This window comes from Apodemus sylvaticus, chromosome 3, assembly GCF_947179515.1.
Source record: "Apodemus sylvaticus chromosome 3, mApoSyl1.1, whole genome shotgun sequence".
In the NCBI taxonomy this organism is placed as follows: domain Eukaryota; kingdom Metazoa; phylum Chordata; class Mammalia; order Rodentia; family Muridae; genus Apodemus; species Apodemus sylvaticus.
Genome location: NC_067474.1, coordinates 84,374,428 through 84,395,050, shown reverse-complemented (window position 1 = coordinate 84,395,050; position 20,623 = coordinate 84,374,428). Strand labels below are relative to the sequence as shown.

Sequence of the window (20,623 nt, the reverse complement as noted above, 5' to 3'; positions counted from 1 at the left end):
TCTCACTGTTGCTGAGCTCTTAAAAGGTGACAGAGCAAGAATTAGTGTCTTTTGGATGACAGGAAGGTGATTTTACATGTAAAGAAACTGTGACTGTGATCTCAAGTGGAGAATGAGTAATTTATAAATACTTTGCAACAACATTATTAATGCTGTTTGGGCCTCACCCCTGTTTTCCATTTACCCCTCTAATTAAAACTAACTCTCTTAGGAGTAGAAGTTTGAGATGAAGGTGGACTACTAAAGCTTTTTAAAGGTTCTGGGAGTGAAAAATTTACTGTAAAAATCACCAATTTTTATTGCTTAAGGTGTTGCTTTTTTGTTTACTCTTGTGGTAGGAAGCACATCTGAATTGGAATTAAAAATGAATTTCTGATGTGGGTGGAAGCTACTGAACTCAGCTGTGAAGTGTTCTGTGTGTTCCAGTCTGGAGTGGGCAGTAAACAAACAAGCAGTTCACGCCTGAGAAATGAGCATGAATTAGAATCCTAAGAATTTTTCAAACATTACACCTTAGAAATATTTAACTGCTTTTAGTATCTCATCAAAAACGAATTCTATATTGGGCAGCTGAAATACATCTAGATAGATGATTCAGGCCTATTTCTTATGTATTTGCTTATTTTAAGTGTAATACATGAGAGCAGTAGTGTGGTTTCTCAAGGACAGGTTTATTACGTTTGTAATGGATTATGTGGCAGAGTGATAGACTGAAGAGCAGGTATCAGGGAACGGGGCCCTCTAAATCTCCTCAGTCAGACAGTGCTTCTCTCAAGGTTTCCACTTCTCTGTCTCTGTTCTGTAACAGACGAGGGGTGTTGGGCTGGGTTCCAGGAATAAAGTTTGGGTGAAAAGAGCAACTAAAAAGTTGACTCCAAGGTTCCTTCCAGTGGTCAGCCTGCTTCCAAGCCCTTCTCCTGCATAGGCTTGTATGGGGCGCCCGCAGGGCTCACTGGCACTTCCTACCATAGAGAACCTCAGCGAAGGCCATGGAGATGAGTTGCTTCTGAGAGATGAGGAAGTCATAACTTCCTTACAGTTCTCAGAGGGCTCGGTGAGTTAGGGACACAAGGTGTCATCCAGATGCTAGCGCTTCTACTTTCTGAGTTTTGTGATAGTTAATGTTGGGTGAAATGTATTTACCCCTTAAATAGTGTAGTTACTTTCTTGTGGGCTACTTACCATGTGCCTTGCTTAACTTCAGTCAGCTCAGGACAGGTTTACAGCTGAGAGTCAGGGACACACGGAAGTTTCTCCTCAGAGGCACTTAGATCTAGATGAGATACACATATGAATCTTTTAAGTAGCCAGACGTGCCCAATCATGAAGTTTGTTCAGGTAGCTTGCAGCAAAAAGTGGCAGGTGAAAACTCTAGGTTAGATTTGGGGATTGGCCAGGGTGATTACTGAGGGGCAAAAGCGTTTGATGGGTTGAAAGCACTAACTTCATTTCCTCTTTCCTACCTCTGTCTCTACTTCTTCTCTGTGCCCAACTTGTGATTCTTTCTTACATCTTCTGTTATTTCTACTTTTCCCCTGGATGGTTTCTCTGTCACCACTACTGCCACCACCTCCTCCTCCTCTTCCTCCTCCTCCTCTTCCTGTTTTTCCTCCTCCTCCTTCTCTTCCTCCTCCTCCTCCTGTTTTTCTCCTCCTCCTCCTCCTCCTCCCCCCCCCCCCCCCCACTGCCAACAGCAGCAGCAGTTGCAAGCTCAGCATCTCTCCCATGGCCATGGACCCCCAGTACCTCTCACGCCTCACCCTTCAGGACTCCAGCCTCCTGGCATCCCGCCCCTTGGGGGCAGTGCCAGCCTTCTCGCGCTGTCTAGTGCTCTGAGTGGGCAGTCTCACTTGGCAATAAAAGATGACAAGAAGCACCATGATGCAGAGCGCCACAGAGGTGAGAGGCCGGGCAAGCCGGATTAGGCTTTGCTCTCATACTCAGACAGTGTGCAGAGCTGTGCCTCGCTGTGGACAGCCCCAGCCCCACACAGAGAGCAAACAGTGAGATAACAGGAGCTGTTGCAGAGCTTCCCACTGACACTCAGTTCACCCTGCCACTCTGCGAGGTTTGCCTTGGGCAGCTGTGGGGGTTTTCTGCTCTTGCTAGCCTGCAGGCATCTTGACATCTTAGTAACTGCCTTTTTAATGCCAGTGGCCTGTACCATATTATGGAGAACTGTTAACTGCTTAATTGGGTAATTTTCAAAGAAAGTGATGTTTGTTAAATGGGGCGAAATAAGAAGTTAAATTTGAAAGTGAATGTGTTCAAATGAAAGGCTTGACAATTGCATCTGTTACTAGTTTTGTAGGCTTTAATCCTAGTATGCATTAAATATTGGGCAAATTGCACTTGACTAATTTTTGAAGAAAAGTAATTTATTCTGTCAAGAAATTAAAAATAGGCTTTGTGTATGGTTAAACTGTAAATCTTATGTTTACAAAAATACTGTAATCTTCAGGAAATCACTGTATTAGGAATGTGCAATGACTTATATAAATAAAGCCATTTTTTGAAACTGCCTGGGGCCTGTGTTCTAATTATTCCCCCCTTTTTTATTTCTGTTCTTGCCTCTGTGTCTGAACGGGCGTGTCTGTGCATTTCTTGGTAACCTCGGGAGCAGACAGAGAGCCGGGCACGGTAAGTACCCCAGCGCCTGTTGTACATGAACACAGACCCACTTGCTTTTCCAAGCTGCCTTCCTTGAACACAAGCACCAAGCAGACACACAGACGCCCTGCGTGTAGAGGCCTGGGTTTCGCATTTTTTCTTTTTCAAAAATCATTTTATTTTTGTGCGTACTTGCCCTCTCTTCTATCAATCAGGCCATTGAGGAGAAGTGCCTGCTTTGAAAGTAAAGCTATTTGCTGCAATTCCTTATTGCACGGTGTACAGCCCAGACCTACTTAAAAATGTGTTATATGTGCAGTCTAGGTTGCATATAGTTTAAAAGAATATTCATTTTTTGCCTTAACAACTATGTTATTTCAATCTAAATGGTTTGTTTTCCTGGTGGATGCATCTTAGTTGCTAGCTTTCCATATCTGTTTCTTTGCATATCTTACTGTACTGTAAGCTTGATCTTGAATTTCCTTTACACCAACAACTGTATCTAGGTGTAAATTCTTAAAAACCTGGAGCTTCATAGTCAGGGCTGTGTGTTTATAGACATCATGTTTTCACAATCCTGAGTCACACATGCCCTTTTATGTGCTGAATGTTTGTACTGCATGTGTCAGTTAATGTTGGGGATCATGATTTTCAAGATGCAGAATGAGAACCTGCTCTACTTAATGAGGGTGGCCCACAGATTCTTCCTATTTATCCTCATTTCTGAACACAGTATTTTGACCATCTTTAAATCATGATTAAAAAAAAAAAAAAAAGGAAAGAAACAGGACAATGAATTTTAAATCATTCCTTCCCTGTCTTTTTTTCTTCCTTTCTGATAACTGAACCCAGGGCCTCTTGCCTGGAAGGAAAGTTCTGTATCTTAGAGCTAGCTCCCAGTGCTGTTCCTGTTCATTATTCCTTCTCTCTCTCTCTCTCTCTCTCTCTCTCTCTCTCTCTCTCTCTCTCTGTGTGTGTGTGTGTGTGTGTGTGTGTGTGTAAAGGAATTCTGTTATTTCTACAATATAGGTCCCAGGAATTGAACTCAGGTTGTCAAACATGGTGGCAAGTGTCTTTACCTACACACACACACACACACACACACACACATACACACCTGTCAGATGGATCTCACTGCATTGTTTTGGGTGCTGGGTCACAGGTATGTGACAACATCTTAAAGTTTAGGAAGAAGATTGCATTTTGACATGTTCAGGATCGCCTACCACCTTTCTGTATAAAGTATGTATAGCTTTAAAAGTTCTCTTTGAGATAAGTATTGCTGTGCTTTTGTATTGGGATTTTTCTAGGGGAATAAGTAAATAAAGGGGAAAAGTAGTTAGGTTTTCAATGATTACAGTATAGGGGTTTTAAAGTAGTTTTAGAAGGAAGGGAAGAAATCGGACAAAAGCTTTAACTAGAAAATAAAATAGCTCACAGGCAGAGTATAGGTTTGAGTCAATTGGTTTTCCTTTATGAAGAGACCCTGATGTTTTGCTGTTTTGGTTTCTTTATGGACTGTCCCCTTTTCTTCCATGTTCATTCAGTACAGTTCAACATTTTGAAACCCTAGCTTTGGACCTGTAAAATCAACAGATGATGTCGTAAGGAACCATGTTGCATGTTTTCATCTGTATTTTATCTGAGAGGGAGATTTTCTAATTTACTATTTCTTGCTTCTCTTACCACTCTTTAGCATTAAGTGAATGTCTTCACTGCGTGTTCCCTGCATGTAAGGTTGCTACAGCTGTGCGTAGATAACATACACAGCAAAGGCATTTTTGTCAGTCAAGGACAGGACAAGTGACAGAAATGCCAAAAGACAGCTTCAGTATCACAGCTGAAGTGTTTCTACTGGCTGAGGACTGAGAAATAACTTGGGTACAAACAGGTTTGTATCCTGCAGCTGCTAGAGGCCTTGCCCGTATGTAATCTTTCCAGTAGTCACTTACTCATAGTTTTGGCTAAAGTTGTATACAAGTACTTAATAATCAGAGGAAATGAGGGTGCAGAAGGAGGGGGTCAGTTGGATACTCATTTTTAGTCTTTTAGTTAGCATATAAACTGAACGGTTTCATTATGGCTTCTCAGATTAACATGAGTTTCTTTGCTTATAGTCACTTGCTCCTTACCCGTGTCTTTCACTTTTCTTTGTTTCCTTCAGCTCACCCTCCTCCCAAGTACCTCCTCCCTGTAGTTGCATCCTCAAAAGAGAATAAAACAGTTCTTAAATATTAGGAAGCTATGGATTATTTGAGTTTACATTAGATTCATTGAACTTCATAGAAACATGAAGGATGCCAAGAATAGAAGTGGTGATGCCCTGTGTCTTTTAACATGTGAGAATTTTCTTGACCTTAGAAGAGTGTGTGTGTGTGTGTGTGTGTGTACACTGTTTTTCTGCCTAATAATTACATCTTCTGGTGGTGAAAATTGGAAAAGCACACTAACTTTAGCCAAACATTAATATAGCTTGTAGAGGAATTGAATTGTTCTCTTTACCTAAGGTAGGTTTTGATGCAATTATATAAAATTAAAAGTTAGCTTCTCAAATTGGCATAAAATTGAATAATGAGAGCCAGTGGGTGATGAAGTCTGTATGCTTAGTGCCTGAAATATTGTAGTACTGTATGATAAAGCACTTGGAATTGTGATTCTGGTTTTACTTGATTGGTGCTATCTTCCTTCACTAGAGAGAAGATGATGGTTTCAAACCAATCTGACTCAATGTTTCTCTTTTTAAAATAAAATTACTGAAGACCCCTAAGGACTTGTTTCTTTTGGCGATATACTTCAACATTTACAAGATTAGAATAAAACTTTAAAAACCATTTAGAAACAGAGCTATTCAGTTGTTAATCATTTTAATATTAATGAAAAAGCAATGTTTTCTTTAAAACAGGCTTTTAATGAGTGAATTGCTTTCTCCTATTTTCAAATATCTCTAATGCTGGCTTAAAAGAAATTTCACCAGCCTGTATATTCAGTCTGTGAAACAGTTGTTTTCATGTCATTCTTGAAGAAAATTTGTCTTAAGAGATTTTGTGAAAGTTTTTGGATTGTTTTTTTGGGATGGGAGTTCTTGGCTCAAACTCAGACAACTTGAGCCTTGACTACACTGACTCACTACTACTATATTTTGTTGTTTTTTTATATTAAACATACTGCTTAAATCAAATGCAAAATGTGCAGACCCGGGGAGGGGGGCGGGGGGGGGGGCAGCTGTATGGTAGGTGCTTCATCTTTATCTCCCAATAATCTTATAACGCCGTTTGTTTTTTTTTATGTTTTAGGTTAGAAAACAAATGACCCTTCACATAGGCAGTATGTTTTAATGTAAAGGCTGAAAAAATAATGGTACTAAGAACAGAATATTCCCAGTGGATGAGCCCGAATAATATAACGGACTTTTTGTGCTGGGCTTTCCTTGTTTGTTTTGTTTTGACCTATAATTCTCAAAATCCATTCCTTGCCTGCTTGTTTGTTGGTTGTTTTTTCTTAATTATTTTGTGTGCAGATGTCTCTGTACAGGTGAGCCATGGTATGCATGCAGAGATCAGAGAACTATTTGTGGGAGCCAGTTCTCATCTTTATCCATCTATCTACTGAGCCATCTTTCTAGCTTCTTCCTTTTACTAGAGACAAGGACTTACACTCTAGTCCAGACTGACCTCAGACTCTTAGCAATTTTCCTGTCTCCAGTTGCTAAGTATTGGTATTGCAAGCAAGAGCCTACCATGCCTGTTTGTTGATGTTTTGCTTTTAACTTATAAGCCTTTATTTGTAAGTATGGCTGTTGAACCAATAAATAGTAGTAAGGAAAGGTTGTATTCAGTGAATGAGTGTTTGCCTATGTGTGTGTGTACCATGTGTGCTCCTCTTGCTTGCCAAGGCTAGAAGGCAGCATAGGTCAGTTGGAACAGACAGTTGTTAGGCACTGTGCGGACCCTAGGAACTTAACCTGGATCCTCTGCAAAAGCAACAAGTGTTCTTAATTGCTGAGATATTAATAATAAAATAAAGTACAGATATTGTTTGGTTTAAAGGTGACTTGCATTAAATTTCGTCTAAAAGGAGAGTCACTTATACACATCTACTTGAAGTTCTTGGCATTGGAGGACCAGCAAATCATTACATTTCTTTAAAAAGGAATGACAGAACAGGCTAGATGTGGTAAATGCATGCCTGTAATCCCAGTAAGTGTAACTACAATTAGTAAGTAAAATGCACTTAGACGAGCAGGCATGATAGCTCCGCTGGGAATGGTGCTGCATGACCTGAGCTCTGTCCTTGGCTCACGTGGTAGGAGGAATGAATTGACATCTGCAAACTGTCTTCTAGCATGTACATGCATGCTGTGGTAGTGTATATCCCTACCCCTGTGGGTACACACACATACTCAGAAAACAAAATCTCTTTGAAATGTAAGATCCAGGTTGAACAGTGCATTTATGGATATGAGGGTTCATCTGCCTGGGTGCAGTGTATCCTCCATGGATCCCATGGATCCCACTGAGCAGGCCTGCTCAGTACAGCACATTCAGCTTTGCTGAAGGGAAATAAGGATAGCAAAGAGTCTTTTGCCTATTTACAGATTAAATTTTGAGAAAAGATAGCTTGGAAATTCAGGCAAAAGTTGAGGTGACTCCTGTGAAATGTTAACTTTCAGGCACTGTAGGTAACGTGAACTAGGCTTAGACAGTTGCCTCTCTACACAGTCCTGTGTTGGTGGTATTTATCATTGCTTGAAAAAAAACTGACATTCCTGCTGTGAATTAACTCCTGAAGGAGACAAGCCTAGTGATCCTAGGTGTCTGGGCTTAGGGTTGGTGTGTACCTGTGATGGTGGGGGTGGGATTTCTTTCCTCAGGTGAGTGCTAAGGCCTGTGCCACCTGGAAAGACATTTAGGTCTCATTGTGATCATTGCAAACACAGGCAATGATGTGTTTGCCCCTATCAAGTTTTATTTATTTTTCAATTTTATTTTTATGTGTATGGGTGTTTTGCCAGTATGTATGTCTGTATCACATGTATGCCTAGTGTTCTTAGAGATTAGATGGGAATGGATCCTGTATTGCAGATGATTGTAAGCTGCTGTGTAGGTGCTAGGAAATGAACCCAAGTCCTGGGAGATGAACCAGTGCTCTTAACTGCTGAGCCATCTGTCCAGTCCATCCCCCATAGCCAGGTTTAGACTTCAGTTTGTATCTTATAATTCAAAGTTGTGAGCAGGCATGTGGTTCTTTTCCTTTTTTCTTTTGACCTGACGATGATTGCTATTTTCCCACTAGAAATTCATATCAGCAGCCAATATAGAATCTGCATGTTTGCAGTGAGCTGTAGACATAAATACTGTCAGAAATCCAAATGACTCAGGTTCTGACCTAATGCATTGTCAATGTGAGGCCATTTCTTACATTAGAAAATGCAGTTTGAGTATCTTATCTGAAGTGCTTGGGACTAAAGAATGTTTCAGACCTGAGTTTTAGATTTGGGAATATTTGTAGACTTATTGATTGTAAATTAAAATGCGCTGAAGTCTAACACTATTGTTTAAAAAGTTCAGGTTTTAGGAGCTTTGGAATTTTGATTTTCAGATTAGAGATTCTCAGCCATATCCGGGCTGTGGAGAATAGAGAGGCACCAGAGCACCCCAGTAAGAAGGCTTGGCACCCTGACTTTGCTGTCTCTGTATTATAGGTTGGAGACATAACTGTGTTAAAGCCACTTAAGTTGTGTTTAAGTATTTGTTCTGTTCCAGAGAGACTTTGTTTTGCTTTTTCTAGAAAAGGAGTGTGAAGGGCAATTTAGGGGGCTGGGAGGTGACAGAGCCATGTGGTTTAATGTGTGACATTCAAATATAATATCGCAGGCTCAGTCTCCTCTCCTGCAAGCATAGATCTCTATGGTCTTGGTTCAACTTACCCACATTCTGCCTGTAACTGTGAGACAGATGAGCCCTCTTCACGCTTGCTGCAGAGTTTGGGAGAGGTTATGTGTGTGCCCTGTGGATACATTTTCCACTTTCTTGTTGACAAGTGGTGATCTGTACGGTTATGAGTAAAGGTGAAATTTTTTTTTTTTTGAAGTGGGTAGTAGAAATGTGAATGACCGATTTGTACTGCTGCAAAAGTGTAGTCTAGGGTGATGGCTTAATTGTCATCATGTGTACATGGAGACAAAAGACAGATGTGATGGGGTACATCCTTACCTAATTGTTTTAATGTTCCCCAAGAAGTTAATTGCCAGTGTGGAATGTGCTATCAAATTAGGTTCCCACTGTCTTAGTGTAACTGAGGATAAATGAGGTGACTATAGTCTCCAATCTGTGCCTCTGACACGGCCACTTTTTTTGCCGGGAAGAGACTGTACCCAAGGGAATCAGCTCAGCAGCTGGAGACTCCATTGGCCTGGTGCTTTCTCTTGATGTGAGGAAAGCCTGTCTGAGGTTTGCTGTGTCACTGACTGGCTCTCTTGTTTGCTATTGGTTTCAAAGTTTAAATTTGTTGTCAGAGAAATTTCTCAAGTGCATGGAGGTTTCTGAGTATTTGAGAAATGTAGCATTCATAGGACATTTTGTTAAATACAGGATTCTCTGAGTCAGTATGTGCAATCACTACTGATAAATTGCTAAAGAAGAATAAAGTTCTTGGAACAAGATCATAAAGACTGCTTTTATCCTTATCAAAGTACCTGGGTCTTGGCTGCCTTACTTATTTAGTGGGTTCTCAGAGTGCAGTGACAGATCAAGATAAACTAATATCGTGCTTGCTTGAGGTTTAAGCCAGGGCTTATACTGTAAATTCTTACAGAAAAGTATACATTTGGAGATTTAATGTTGGATATTTTAAGAAATCATTGGCTTCCTTTATCACTAGTTTGAATGCTTTGCTGTCTTGCCCAGTCTTAGCCATTTACTGCAGCAGACAATGCCCTGGTGTGCTTGGTGAAGGATGTTCCCTCTTACAACAGTGTCATTGCTCTTACCGCAAGGGAGTGTGCACAGGTGGTTTTCTTTGGGGATTTTTTTTTTCTTCTGAAATAGGTGTTCATGTAGCCTAAGCTGCCCTTGGACCACCTGCCTGAACTTCCTGATTGTTGCTCTTCCAGGCTTGTACCACTCTGCTAGCATTCCAGGTTGTTTTACTGGGAGCTTTTCCCTTGAAGAAGTCCATAGCTGCCCTCTGGGTAGTGTGGGTAGACGTGACTCTAGGAAGCTCATATCTTTAATAGTTACTTGCTTGCTGTTGATGTAGATACTCCAAGATTTAGTTTTTCTCAAATAATTCCAGGTTGTCCTAAGGGAAGAAGCCCCTTTGTGCTGGGCTCTTCACCTTGTCCAGTGATTTCCTGTGTAGTTTCTGTATACACACAGGAGAAACTGAGCAAATATAAGTAAGATGATTTTGTTTATTTAACATATTTTTAAAACAAAAACTTAAAAATGCAACCTGAAAAATCCAAGTCCTTGAGATGTTTGTAAAAGAATTCTGCCCAGTGTTGACAGCTTGAGAGACCTTGTAGATTGTTTATATTTATCAGCAGCAAGGTGAACTGACAGCCTGGTGTTCTGGCCAAGATGAACACTTGTTCTGATTCTGGTTCTGGTTCTGATGTTGGTAGAAATCTGATACTGTTAGCTCTTGACTCAGTAGGCATCTATTTGATGAGTTCTGTGTAGTATATTAGAATCTTTGCAAGCTCTGGGAAGAAAGAGCCCTTTGCCATGGCACACAGGTCTATAAGGTTATAAAACTCTGGTCTGTATAGAACAGCACCCAGGGGTAGATGTATTTCTTGTGGCTTTGCTGAGGGCTTTGCCAGTGCATGTCTTGGCTCATTAGGATTAGAGTTTATGAATGGAAAGACAAAAAGTCTTATCTTTCTTGATAGTGTATGTGTGCAGGTATGCTTGCTGGTGCGAAAATGTGTAGAGGCTTGAGGTCACCTTAGTCTTTCAGACAAAGGTTCTCACTGAACCTTGTTCTGGTCATTTCAGTGAGACTGGTAGGCCACTGAGCCCTTGGATTCACTTGTCCCTGTGGCCTGCCTGTCAGTGCTGAAGTGACAAGATACACCTGCTTTACATGGATGCTAGTGATCTAAATTGCACTGTTTACCTGATCACACAGTAAGCATTTCGTTCCCTCAGCCCCTTTTCTCTGTTGTTATTTGTTGTTCTGCAGTTTTGTTTGTTTATTCTGTGTGCCTGTGTGTGTGCCTGAGTTTATGAGAACAATATGTGTGCAGGTGCCCAAGGAGGCCCAGGGTGTTGGATTCCATAGAACAGAATTACAGAAAGTTGTGAACCTCCTGATGTGGGTACTGAGAACTGAACCCAGGTCCTTTGCAAGAACAGTAAATGCTCTTGACCACTGAGCATTCTCTTAGCCCCTCACCGCCCCCCCCCCCCCCTTGATTTAAGAGACAGGGAATCTCATGATATTTCCCAATAAAGTCTGCTCACTTTGAAGTAGATTATTTGGTTTGCCTAATTGTGTGTTTACACTTGGTATGGGAAGTCTGTAAACCAGATAGATCAAGAGGTTGTGTGTCTGACTGGTAAGGAAGAAGTACCAGAGAGCATATATCAGGCACTGGTATGTCACATAGAGTGTTTAGTACCAGTCACAAAAGCCATTGTTGGTTTTATTTATGTGATCTATTTGGATACAAATATTTTCTGAAGCCAAATTTAGAATTTGCTTTCTTAGGAGAGGAAGCACGTATACGTTCATTCAATGATTGTAGTCTTAGGCCAGTCATATCTACTCTCTGGACATTATTTAGTGTTCCAGGTAATATACAAAATGAAAAGGAATATCTTTTACAGGTTACCTTTGCCTCTGCCCATATAGGAATTTGCTGTCTTTTGTGTTTGATACATTATTGCTATTTCTGGTATGTGTTAGTATAGATTTTACTGAAGACCTTTTACATGCTAGGCAAGTATTTAGTCATTAACTGCAAGTGTTTTAGGAATTTGAAGCCATTTCAATTTCATTGTTTTGCAATCTTTTAAGTGCTTTTAAGATACCGTAGACTTGTAGATACCCTGTGACATAGAATCATAAATTTTGAAGGAACAAAGGGGCTATTCAGTCAGTATTTCAGTTTTACCTTTTAGTTCTTAATACATGTATCTATCAGTGACTCGTAATGACAATCAAGATACTGTCCTATCCATCCATAGGATGGAGCAGCAGGTGGGTCATTAGAACAGTATTTTTACTATCACAAGAAATTAAGCAGTACCTAGAAATTACTTAGAGGTTCAGGAGAGGAAAGGAGATGCATCAGACACACACACACACACACACACACACACACACACACATCTTGGGCAGTAGTTGGAAGTCAGGTCAGGAACATTGCTGTTGCTTTCTGAGTAGTGCAGTAGGCTAGAGCATTGCACTCAGAAAAACTGGTAATGGGTATAGGATACATTCTGTCTTTCTGGGAGAGTGGACTTAAAGCTTAGTAGTGTACATTTAGCAGTGGCATGAGGCGGGCTTCCTGACTCAAAATGACCTCCAGGCCTCCCTGGCCTACCTTGTTTGCTGTTTTTTTTAATTAAACTGATAACTTCAAAAGCATTGAGATGCTTTTTTTTCTTTCTTTCTTTCTTTTTTTTAAACTGTAGTCTGCTAGTTAAATGGGGCCAATTTTCTGGTACCCAGGGATGTTAATTACTAGTCCAGACCAAATTTATGGCAATTTACAGAGCTTTTCAAAATCTTTTCAGGTTATAGGCCTCATATAAAATGCATAAATGGAAATTATAGTAGTAAGTTCTGAACTAAGAGAAGCAGAAGTCTCAAAACATGGTAACCTCACCAGTCTGCCACTGAAGTGTTAGTGTCCAGCAGAAACTGATGTTCTTGTAGAAGTGTAGTAGAACACTTTGGGGTTTAGACTGAGTAGTGTGGGCGATTACTGCTGATTTTGCAGACTTTAAAGTTGCTTCAGAACTGCTTCTGTGACTTATTTTATTTATTTTTACTTATTCACATTACATCCCACTCACTGCCTCCCTCCCTCCCTGTCACCCCCTCCCACAATCCTTCCCCCACCCTCCCACTTCTCCTGTGAGAAGGTGGGGACCCTCTGGATATTCTCCCTCCCTCTCCCTCTGGCATTTCAAGTCTCTGAGAGGCCAGGTGCTTCCTCTCCCATTGAGTCCTTTTCCTAAGGCACTAGTGCAGACAGAAGGTTGAGTGAGATGCAGCCCTACTCAGAGATTCATTTGCTCTGTTCAGGGCCTGGATATAACCTCAGGGCTAGAATGTCTTTACACTAGTAAGTGTTTTGCAGGGGGGTTCATTAATTCCCATCCTTTGCTGGCGTGGGCCCTGGTTGGAATCTGAGTGTTTTAAGGAGGCAGTTTTAAACCCTCAGTTCCTGGACCTTGGTCCGATCACCTTTCAGCCCCAGGCACTGTGGGCCTCTGAGCAGCTGCAGACTGAATCAGGTGGGTCATTCCACCTTTTATCTAATCCTCCTGGCCGTTTGTTTTGTTTGAACAACCATGAATAAAAAAAGCTCAGCTTTTTTGGATCAACTCTAAAGTGGGACCAGAGGTTTCAAACTGCCTCTAGTCCTCAGGTTTTTTGTTTGTTTGTTTGTCCTTTTTTATTTCTGTGTGTAGTCAAACTGTCAAAGTGGGCTGCAAGGCTTATCCCCATAAGTTAAGAGAGCCAACCACCTGGCTGATTGTGTCTGACTGGTAAGGAATGGAATTCACAGCCTTAAAAAATGTTACATAAAACATTTCTGTTTCATACTGTGTATTGTCCTCTTTGGGCCAGGGAAGGTAGCATAATCACTGACCCTCTGCCTCACCAGATCCAATCCTTAGTTCTCAAGCCTCTTGGCAGAAATTGGGGTTATCTGGGCCTTGTGAAAGGCAGTTTTTGCACCACTCATTCAGTATTGTTGAAGGCAATAACTCAACACTAAACAAACTGGCCCCTTGCATATGCTAATCCGGCTCTTAGGAGAGCTCTTGGTAACAGTCGCTTTAGCCTGAGGGGAGATCTGAATTGTAGGGCTGGGCAGGTCATGTTTTTTGACCCCAAAATATCTAAAATGCCTGTTTTCTTTGGGACAACAGTTCTTACTCAGCATGAGAGTGTCCTGTATGGTTTGTGGCATAGCTAGTCCAAGTTGTTGCTTCTGTATAAGACCTGCTTTTGCTGTTGAAGGTTTACAACTCGCTAAGATTTCTTCTTTGGATATTAAATTTCAGTGGTATTGACTCACAATGCCAAATTACATTTTTCAACAGTAAATTAAAAGAACTTAAAAATCCTTTATTGTTGTGTGGAAAATGTGGTCTGCAGTTTAGGAACTACTATTACTCCCACCTGCATCTTTGGCACCTTTTCTGGTCATAGTATGTGCCTAATAAAGTGGTTAGGAATTACTCAAAGGCTGTGTATATTCCTCACCAAAAGTTGCAGTGAAAATGAGTAAGAACACTTCTACGTACAATCAGGAAGTGCCTATTTTTTTTTCAACACTAAACAGAAGCACAGTTTGAGTAAATAGGACCTCAGGGATCTACCCAGGTTTAAACTGTTAGGTAAGTATAAAGTCTTTAGAAACTGTCTAAATGTTTGCTACAGGCTCTTAAGACTTGGGACTTAACAGGGATGCAAGATTATTGATTGGTGTGTCCATTCTTTAAAATAATTCTTCCAGGTTGGGTTTCCTTGCATACAAAGAGGCCTAGGAAGAAACCTTTATTAGTACTTTTTTGTCTTGCAGAGTAATTCCCTCTTGGTCCCAGACAGCCTAAGAGGCACAGATAAGCGCAGAAATGGTCCAGAGTTTTCCAGTGACATCAAAAAAAGGAAGGTGGATGATAAGGATAACTATGTAAGTGAGTAAAGGACTTCCCATAATAATCGGTTACTTACTGCTTTCCCTACAAGCAGGGACCCAGAGGTAATGCTAAGAGTGAAGTAATTCTCTCTTCATATTGTCAAGCAGGTAAGTTCCTACACGGGAGGACGTTGATTCCCATTGGGGCTGTATATTACACTACACTTCATTTGGGCTTAGATTTTTCCAAGTTACTCACAAAGGGAACTTGAGAGTATCAGGTTAGTTGTATGAGGCAATAGACCAGTACCTGGACGCTAAAGCAGGAGGATTACAACGACAAGGCTATAAAGAGAGAACTTGTCTTAAATCAAAATTTGCAGAGATAGCTCTGTGGTAGAGTACTTTTAACATATGCCAGGCCTTGGATTTGATCCCCAGAATGGTAAAATACATAGACACAACAAAACAAACACACAAACAAAATTGACATCAGATGGGCTTGAGCCACATGCCTGTTACCCTTGAAGGAAGGATCTACTTTGGAGCTGTGGGGAAATTTAGACACAAGGCTTCTGTTTCTTGCTGGCTTGCCTAAGCCTTCAGCTAATAATAAAAGTTTGTGTGCTGGGATTAGTGCCAGGAGCCCTGTGCTCTGACACAGATTATTTCATTTAGTTCTTACTAAAACTTGCCAACTTGGGTATCATCTTCATTTCATAGCTAACAAAACTTGCTCAGCGCCTGTGTTTCAGCCGAGGTCACGGGTTAGTAGCACCCAGGAAGCACCTTATTCCAAAGCCATTCTATATTGCAGCGCTGTACCTATTTTTAGAATTGGCATTTCTCTAGCGGTCCTAGATCAGTTCACAGTTCATATCATGATTTAATAAACATCTCAAAAACCAAGGTCATTGGCTGTCCAGTTTAGCCCAAGCCCTTTAAATATCCTCCTGCCACTGTCTGTTGCTCAGAGCCGCATGTGTTTGCTTTCATTTGGAACACTCAGTGTAAGCAGCCAGGAAGGTCTGTGATGTTCAGAAGGAGGATCATTTGCTGATACCTGGTTCTGTGTTATTAGTTTCTCTACGAGGCTTATATATTTAATTCAGCAACAAGGAACCTAGTATAGATATCTTGCTTGGCTTGATGTTGTTCTGGTACTAATGTCTTGTCTCCTTCAAAAATGAGATTGGGGTGATATAACGAGATTATATTGGAACATGTAAGAGGCAAAACCTAAGACCAGAACTCTTTTGCAGAAGTTTACTGTATTATGCTGGCTGGTTTATATTTGCAGAAGGACCCAATACAAAGCTCCATTTCACTTGTCAAAAATAAGAATAATTTACATCGGAATGCCATGGGAGGAGTTAGAGGGTCCTGGAAATGAGGATCTAGAAAACAACACAAAACCTTTAGACAGGATGAAGATAGTTTTCTACAGCAGAGTAAGATGAACTCTGTTTACCACATCCTGTTGCATGTTTATGAAGAAGTTTAAGGCAAGAGTTTAAGATCCCAAACAAATGATAAAAAGATAGGAGCATTAATTTATCCTACTTGGGTCATTATAATATTGTATAGGTATACGTCATATTTTTCATTGGAAGGAAAGTTTTTTTTTTTCCTAAATTGAAAAGGAGTGCAGTGGTGGTAAATTCTTTGCTATAGTTAATCCATTTCATCTTTGGTACTGTGAACATTTTAATGATTCTTTTCCTACAAGAGAAGCCCCTCTAGTTTATGGCTTCTTACCATTTCTGCTCTTGACAGCTGGGAGCATTCGTGCTTTTCTTTGACACAAGGAAAAGATACATTTTCTTTATTACTTTTTTCAGTGAAAATATTTCAGTAAATGTTTAATTTGGATGCTTCTGACTTCAGCATTGGCTTTCAGTTTATGTTACTGGTAAACTCCGTAGTACTTTCATATTGGACTAGGAATGCCGCTTGGCTCTAAAAGCTAAGCCTACCCCCAGCAACATACTTTGTCCAGTAAAGTGAAATGTAACAAACATAGCCGCTAACTAGGGGCTTCTAAGCCTATATAGGACACTTTTTTATACCACACTAAGAAAATAGAATTTTCAAACTTTGATGTGGGAGTGAACTCATCTTTAACTGAGCAGCTTTTCTGAATGCAATCTAACCCTGGAATTTCCTGTGATTAGCCAGCTTTATAGTTCAGTAAAAAGACAGTAAAGACCCCTATGCTAGATGGCTGTGCCCTCCAGCCTCCTCGATCTGTTTTCTTTCAATCTCTCAATACCTTGGGCTAAAGAGCCTTATCTTTTTTTACTCCCATATGTATGGTGCCTGAATGCATACATGTGGATGCATGAAGTTGACATTGTATCTTTGATAGTCCTCCAATTTTTTGTTTTATAGAGGCAAGAGTCTTGCCAATTTCCCATAGTCCATGTACCTAGAATGCCCAGAGATTCCCCTGACTCTGTCTCCTGAGTACTGGAGTTACAGGTACCCTCTGAGCCTATGTGACATTCCTGTGAATGCTGGGGATCTGAGCTCTAGTCCTCCTACACAGCAGGTACTTTAGCCATTGAATTGCATTGAATTAAATCTCTTAAGCCACCTGGTCCCCCACTTTTTTGAGACAGAGCATCTTATATAGTAGATAGGCAAGCTTCAACTCACTTTGTAACTAAGTATGACCTTGACTTGAACTTTCATGACTTGAGTACTGTGTAGCACTACATCTGATATTGTACAGTTCTGGGGATCAAATCCAGGGCTTATCCATAGTGACACTGTGAACTGAGCTATGTCACCAGCTGCCAAAACTTTATTCTTTACATGTGATAGATCTTGTGTTTTCTGCCATAATGAGTAACCTCATGGGAGGTGGCATAAGTTAATTTATAACTTGTCTGTGAGCCCCATACTGACTAGCTGTGTATCTTCAAGTATAAAAGCAATGGTATGTGGACTGAATTTTAATAGAAAGGTTTACAAATTCTTATTCTAAGAAAGATGTCTTCATGGAAGACATCAAGCCCTTAGCATGTATGTTTTACAAGCAAATTGAGACTAGGCAGCTGACTTGTTCAGTGTACCCAGGTTACAGGAAGGGGCGGGGGGAAGGTGGTGGTAAATGCCTGTGGACTGGAAGGGAGCAAGCATGTTTCGTTTGTCTGCTACCAAGAACTGTTGAAAGAAATTGAACAGTTCAAAACTTATTCTTAGCCCTTTACTAAACAAAATTAATTTTTTTCTAGGACAGTGATGGGGACAAGAGTGATGACAACTTAGTTGTGGATGTGTCTAATGAGGTAACAGTGTTTTTCATGAAGGATTCTGTTGAATAGTGTTGAGAAAAGTCCAGTTGTAAGTGAATGGAGTTGAGTCACAGTTATCTGCATCTTATACCTCCGTGTATCAAGAATTTAATGGATGCTTATAAATGGGTCGTCATAACCTAACTGAAACTTCAATTTCCCTTTTAAAACATGAGGTTTGGGAATGTAGCTCAGTTCAAGAGTGTTTGTCTACCATTGGCACCAACACTGTTTGATCCCCAGCCCACCAGATAGAAAAATCTGTTTCCTAAGTCATTTTTTATCTCGGTGGTAGATGTCTGGTTAGAGGATGCACCTGGGTATTGGGAGAGAGATGACTGTTTTTCTTATGATATGGTCCTGGGTGTTTTGTAAATACTATTTTCATTTGGTAAGCATAACGCTCCTCAGATCTAAAAGATTTTCAGGAGTATCCTTTAGTTGAGAGTATGAAAAAGTATGTTCTTTCTGAGCTAAAACGTGTCAACTTGTTATTGTGTGTTGAGGACCCTTCTTCTCCACATGCAAGCCCCACACACTCACCCCGGGAAAACGGAATCGACAAAAACCGTCTGCTGAAGAAAGATGCTTCAGGTAGCCCAGCATCCACAGCCTCCTCTGGAAGTTCCTCTTCCCTGAAATCCAAAGAAGTGAGCCTGGTAGGTCGGAGCTGCTCTTTTCTCTGGGTGGGACTGCCATGCTCTGTGGGACATGGGATCCTGAAGTGTGCGGACTGGAGATTTTGTTACCTAAAGCCTTTGTGTGCTAGTGTTGAAACCCTTGCTGTCCATCTTACTGTTTACCTTTATTTCATTTGTGTCTCGGACCACCATTAGAGTGGGTGTGTAAGTTTCCAGGTGCATCGATTTTCCCATGACTCAGTTCTGTGACACTGTGACACTTAACAGGTGACAGTGGATAACTGTCATAAGGAATCGTGATTTTGCTAAGCCACTGTTTATGGGGGTAAACTGAGCCATTGTGCATATTACATCAGAATTGGCATGTACACAGGAGGACTGAGATCTTCAGAGGATACACCATAGCCCATTCCAGGGGTCCTTTAGCCACAGAACAAATCTTGTATAATGTCAGATGGTAGTGTTTGCCCGTAGTGCCTATATTTGGGAGGATCTGCTAGGAAGGAAGCTCTTGAGGTGGAAGTCAAATATGTCTCACATTGTGAGAATACCACAAAACTAATCTTTACATTGGTGGCCTCAAGGTTATCCTTTTGTGCAAGTTGAGTAAAGCAAAGCCTGAGTAACTAGTTGAGAACATCCTTTTAGATCCTAAGCCAGACCTGGGGGGTTTGGCTCCCTCTGTTTTCTACACCCTGGTCCTTCTTTAACAGTGTTCTAGGGACACAGGAGGTGAGAGATAAAAGAAGATACCACTTTTATCATGTTACTGGCTCAAGTTATAAAGGTTGCCAGCAGGTGATAAGTCTCCTATTTGTACTGGTGGGTCTTCATTACCTAGGCAGCCACAGGAATATCTTCGGGGACTGACTGTATATAAGCAGTGTGGCACGGGTATTTGTGGAACTTTATCTTCTAAATGCTGGTTTGCTTTCTAAAATAATTGATAGTTCCATTGCTTGTCACCATCAGTCTGAATCCCTAAACGGTGAGGTTGGGAAAAGGGTTCAACTTTTGAGGTTTGAAGGCCAGGTATGGCCTTCAAAGTGACTTGGGAAGAATCTCTGTGTGGTCATCTTTCTAATATGGTAAAGACCCAAAGTTCACAAGCTTCATGGAACATTCTTTTTAAAATAAAATTTGTGTAGGATCATGCTCTGTGTGTCTCTGGCTCGAGTTTTAATCTGGCAGGAAGAGGAAAGGTCAACATCTCTCACTCACAAGTTAATGCTGTCGACATTGTGTGGATTTATGAAAACTGGCTAGGGAGTAACTGGAAGGTGCCCAGTGCCCCAGCTGCTGTTGTGATAAATTGTGTAATATGGTTTGGATTAAAAATAATACTCATTTAATTTGTTTAATGATACCAGCATGAAAAAGCCAACACGCCTGTTCTGAAATCCAGCACACCAACACCTCGGAGCGACATGCCAACCCCGGGCACCAGCGCTACTCCAGGCCTCCGTCCAGGCCTCGGCAAGCCTCCAACCATGGAGCCCCTTGTCAACCAAGCAGGTCAGCACCCCTTCCCTACTCTGCTTTGTTTCTTCCACCCCAGCTGGATGTGCTAATCTCCTGACTCTCTCCCCAAATGCAGCAAAGCACTTCGAGCTGTTCTCCTGTCTGAAAAGGCATGGTAACAAACACATTTGTCCTGGATTTCAGCAGCTGCACTAGTTAGGCTCCAACTGTTTACATTCAACTTCTCTTTTATTTCAGAATAGTTCAAAACCTAGTGATTACAGTAAAGTTGCTGATAATTATTCCAAACATAATACAAATCTGTCATTGTATGTCTGACGGATGTTGCTCATATTAAGCTCACCAACCAACCAAAGTGGCTGATTTTATAGCTAAAGTATACGTTTTGCTGCCTATAGATGGCTAGGTTTTGTTTGTTTTATTTTTTGCTACATCTTCAGGAGTTAGGAACTTGGGAGGGTTTAGCTGAGGTCACTCATAACATTGAATTTGATCTTCTTCACTGGACAAGCTAAAGAGTAGCAGCCTGAGTCCAGGGGAATTAGACACCAGAATGCCCTTCCTAAAGCCTTGCTCTGGTTTGCATAAATCCAGGATTTGGTTTTCATTTGGAATTGGTACCAGGGAGTGGAAAGTTCGGACTCAAGGAGAAATCATGGATTTTATCCAGAAAATCTTCTTTTGAGATTAAGTCAGGTAAACAGGGAGAATCTGTGCCTTGGCTTGCCCCTTGTGAATTGGGTGCAAAGATGTCGATTAATCCT

General features: G+C 41.0%; 1 protein-coding gene across 11 annotated transcripts in view; it reads left to right on the top strand.

The window, feature by feature from the left end:
- Tle1 (TLE family member 1, transcriptional corepressor) overlaps nucleotides 1-20,623 on the top strand; it is an 86,258-nt gene that overhangs the window by 43,692 nt on the left and 21,943 nt on the right. For 4 of the 11 annotated variants that reach the window (XM_052176660.1, XM_052176659.1, XM_052176658.1 and 1 more), the window contains exons 7-12: nucleotides 1,695-1,899; nucleotides 2,624-2,640; nucleotides 14,381-14,491; nucleotides 17,677-17,730; nucleotides 18,243-18,395; nucleotides 19,748-19,892. In XM_052176660.1, coding sequence (XP_052032620.1) covers nucleotides 1,695-1,899; nucleotides 2,624-2,640; nucleotides 14,381-14,491; nucleotides 17,677-17,730; nucleotides 18,243-18,395; nucleotides 19,748-19,892 — 685 coding nt within the window. Of the gene's footprint in view, nucleotides 1-1,694; nucleotides 1,900-2,623; nucleotides 2,641-14,380; nucleotides 14,492-17,676; nucleotides 17,731-18,242; nucleotides 18,396-19,747; nucleotides 19,893-20,453; nucleotides 20,556-20,623 lie in introns of all 11 variants that reach the window. The other 7 variants (XM_052176655.1, XM_052176654.1, XM_052176664.1 and 4 more) reach the window with 5 other exon arrangements.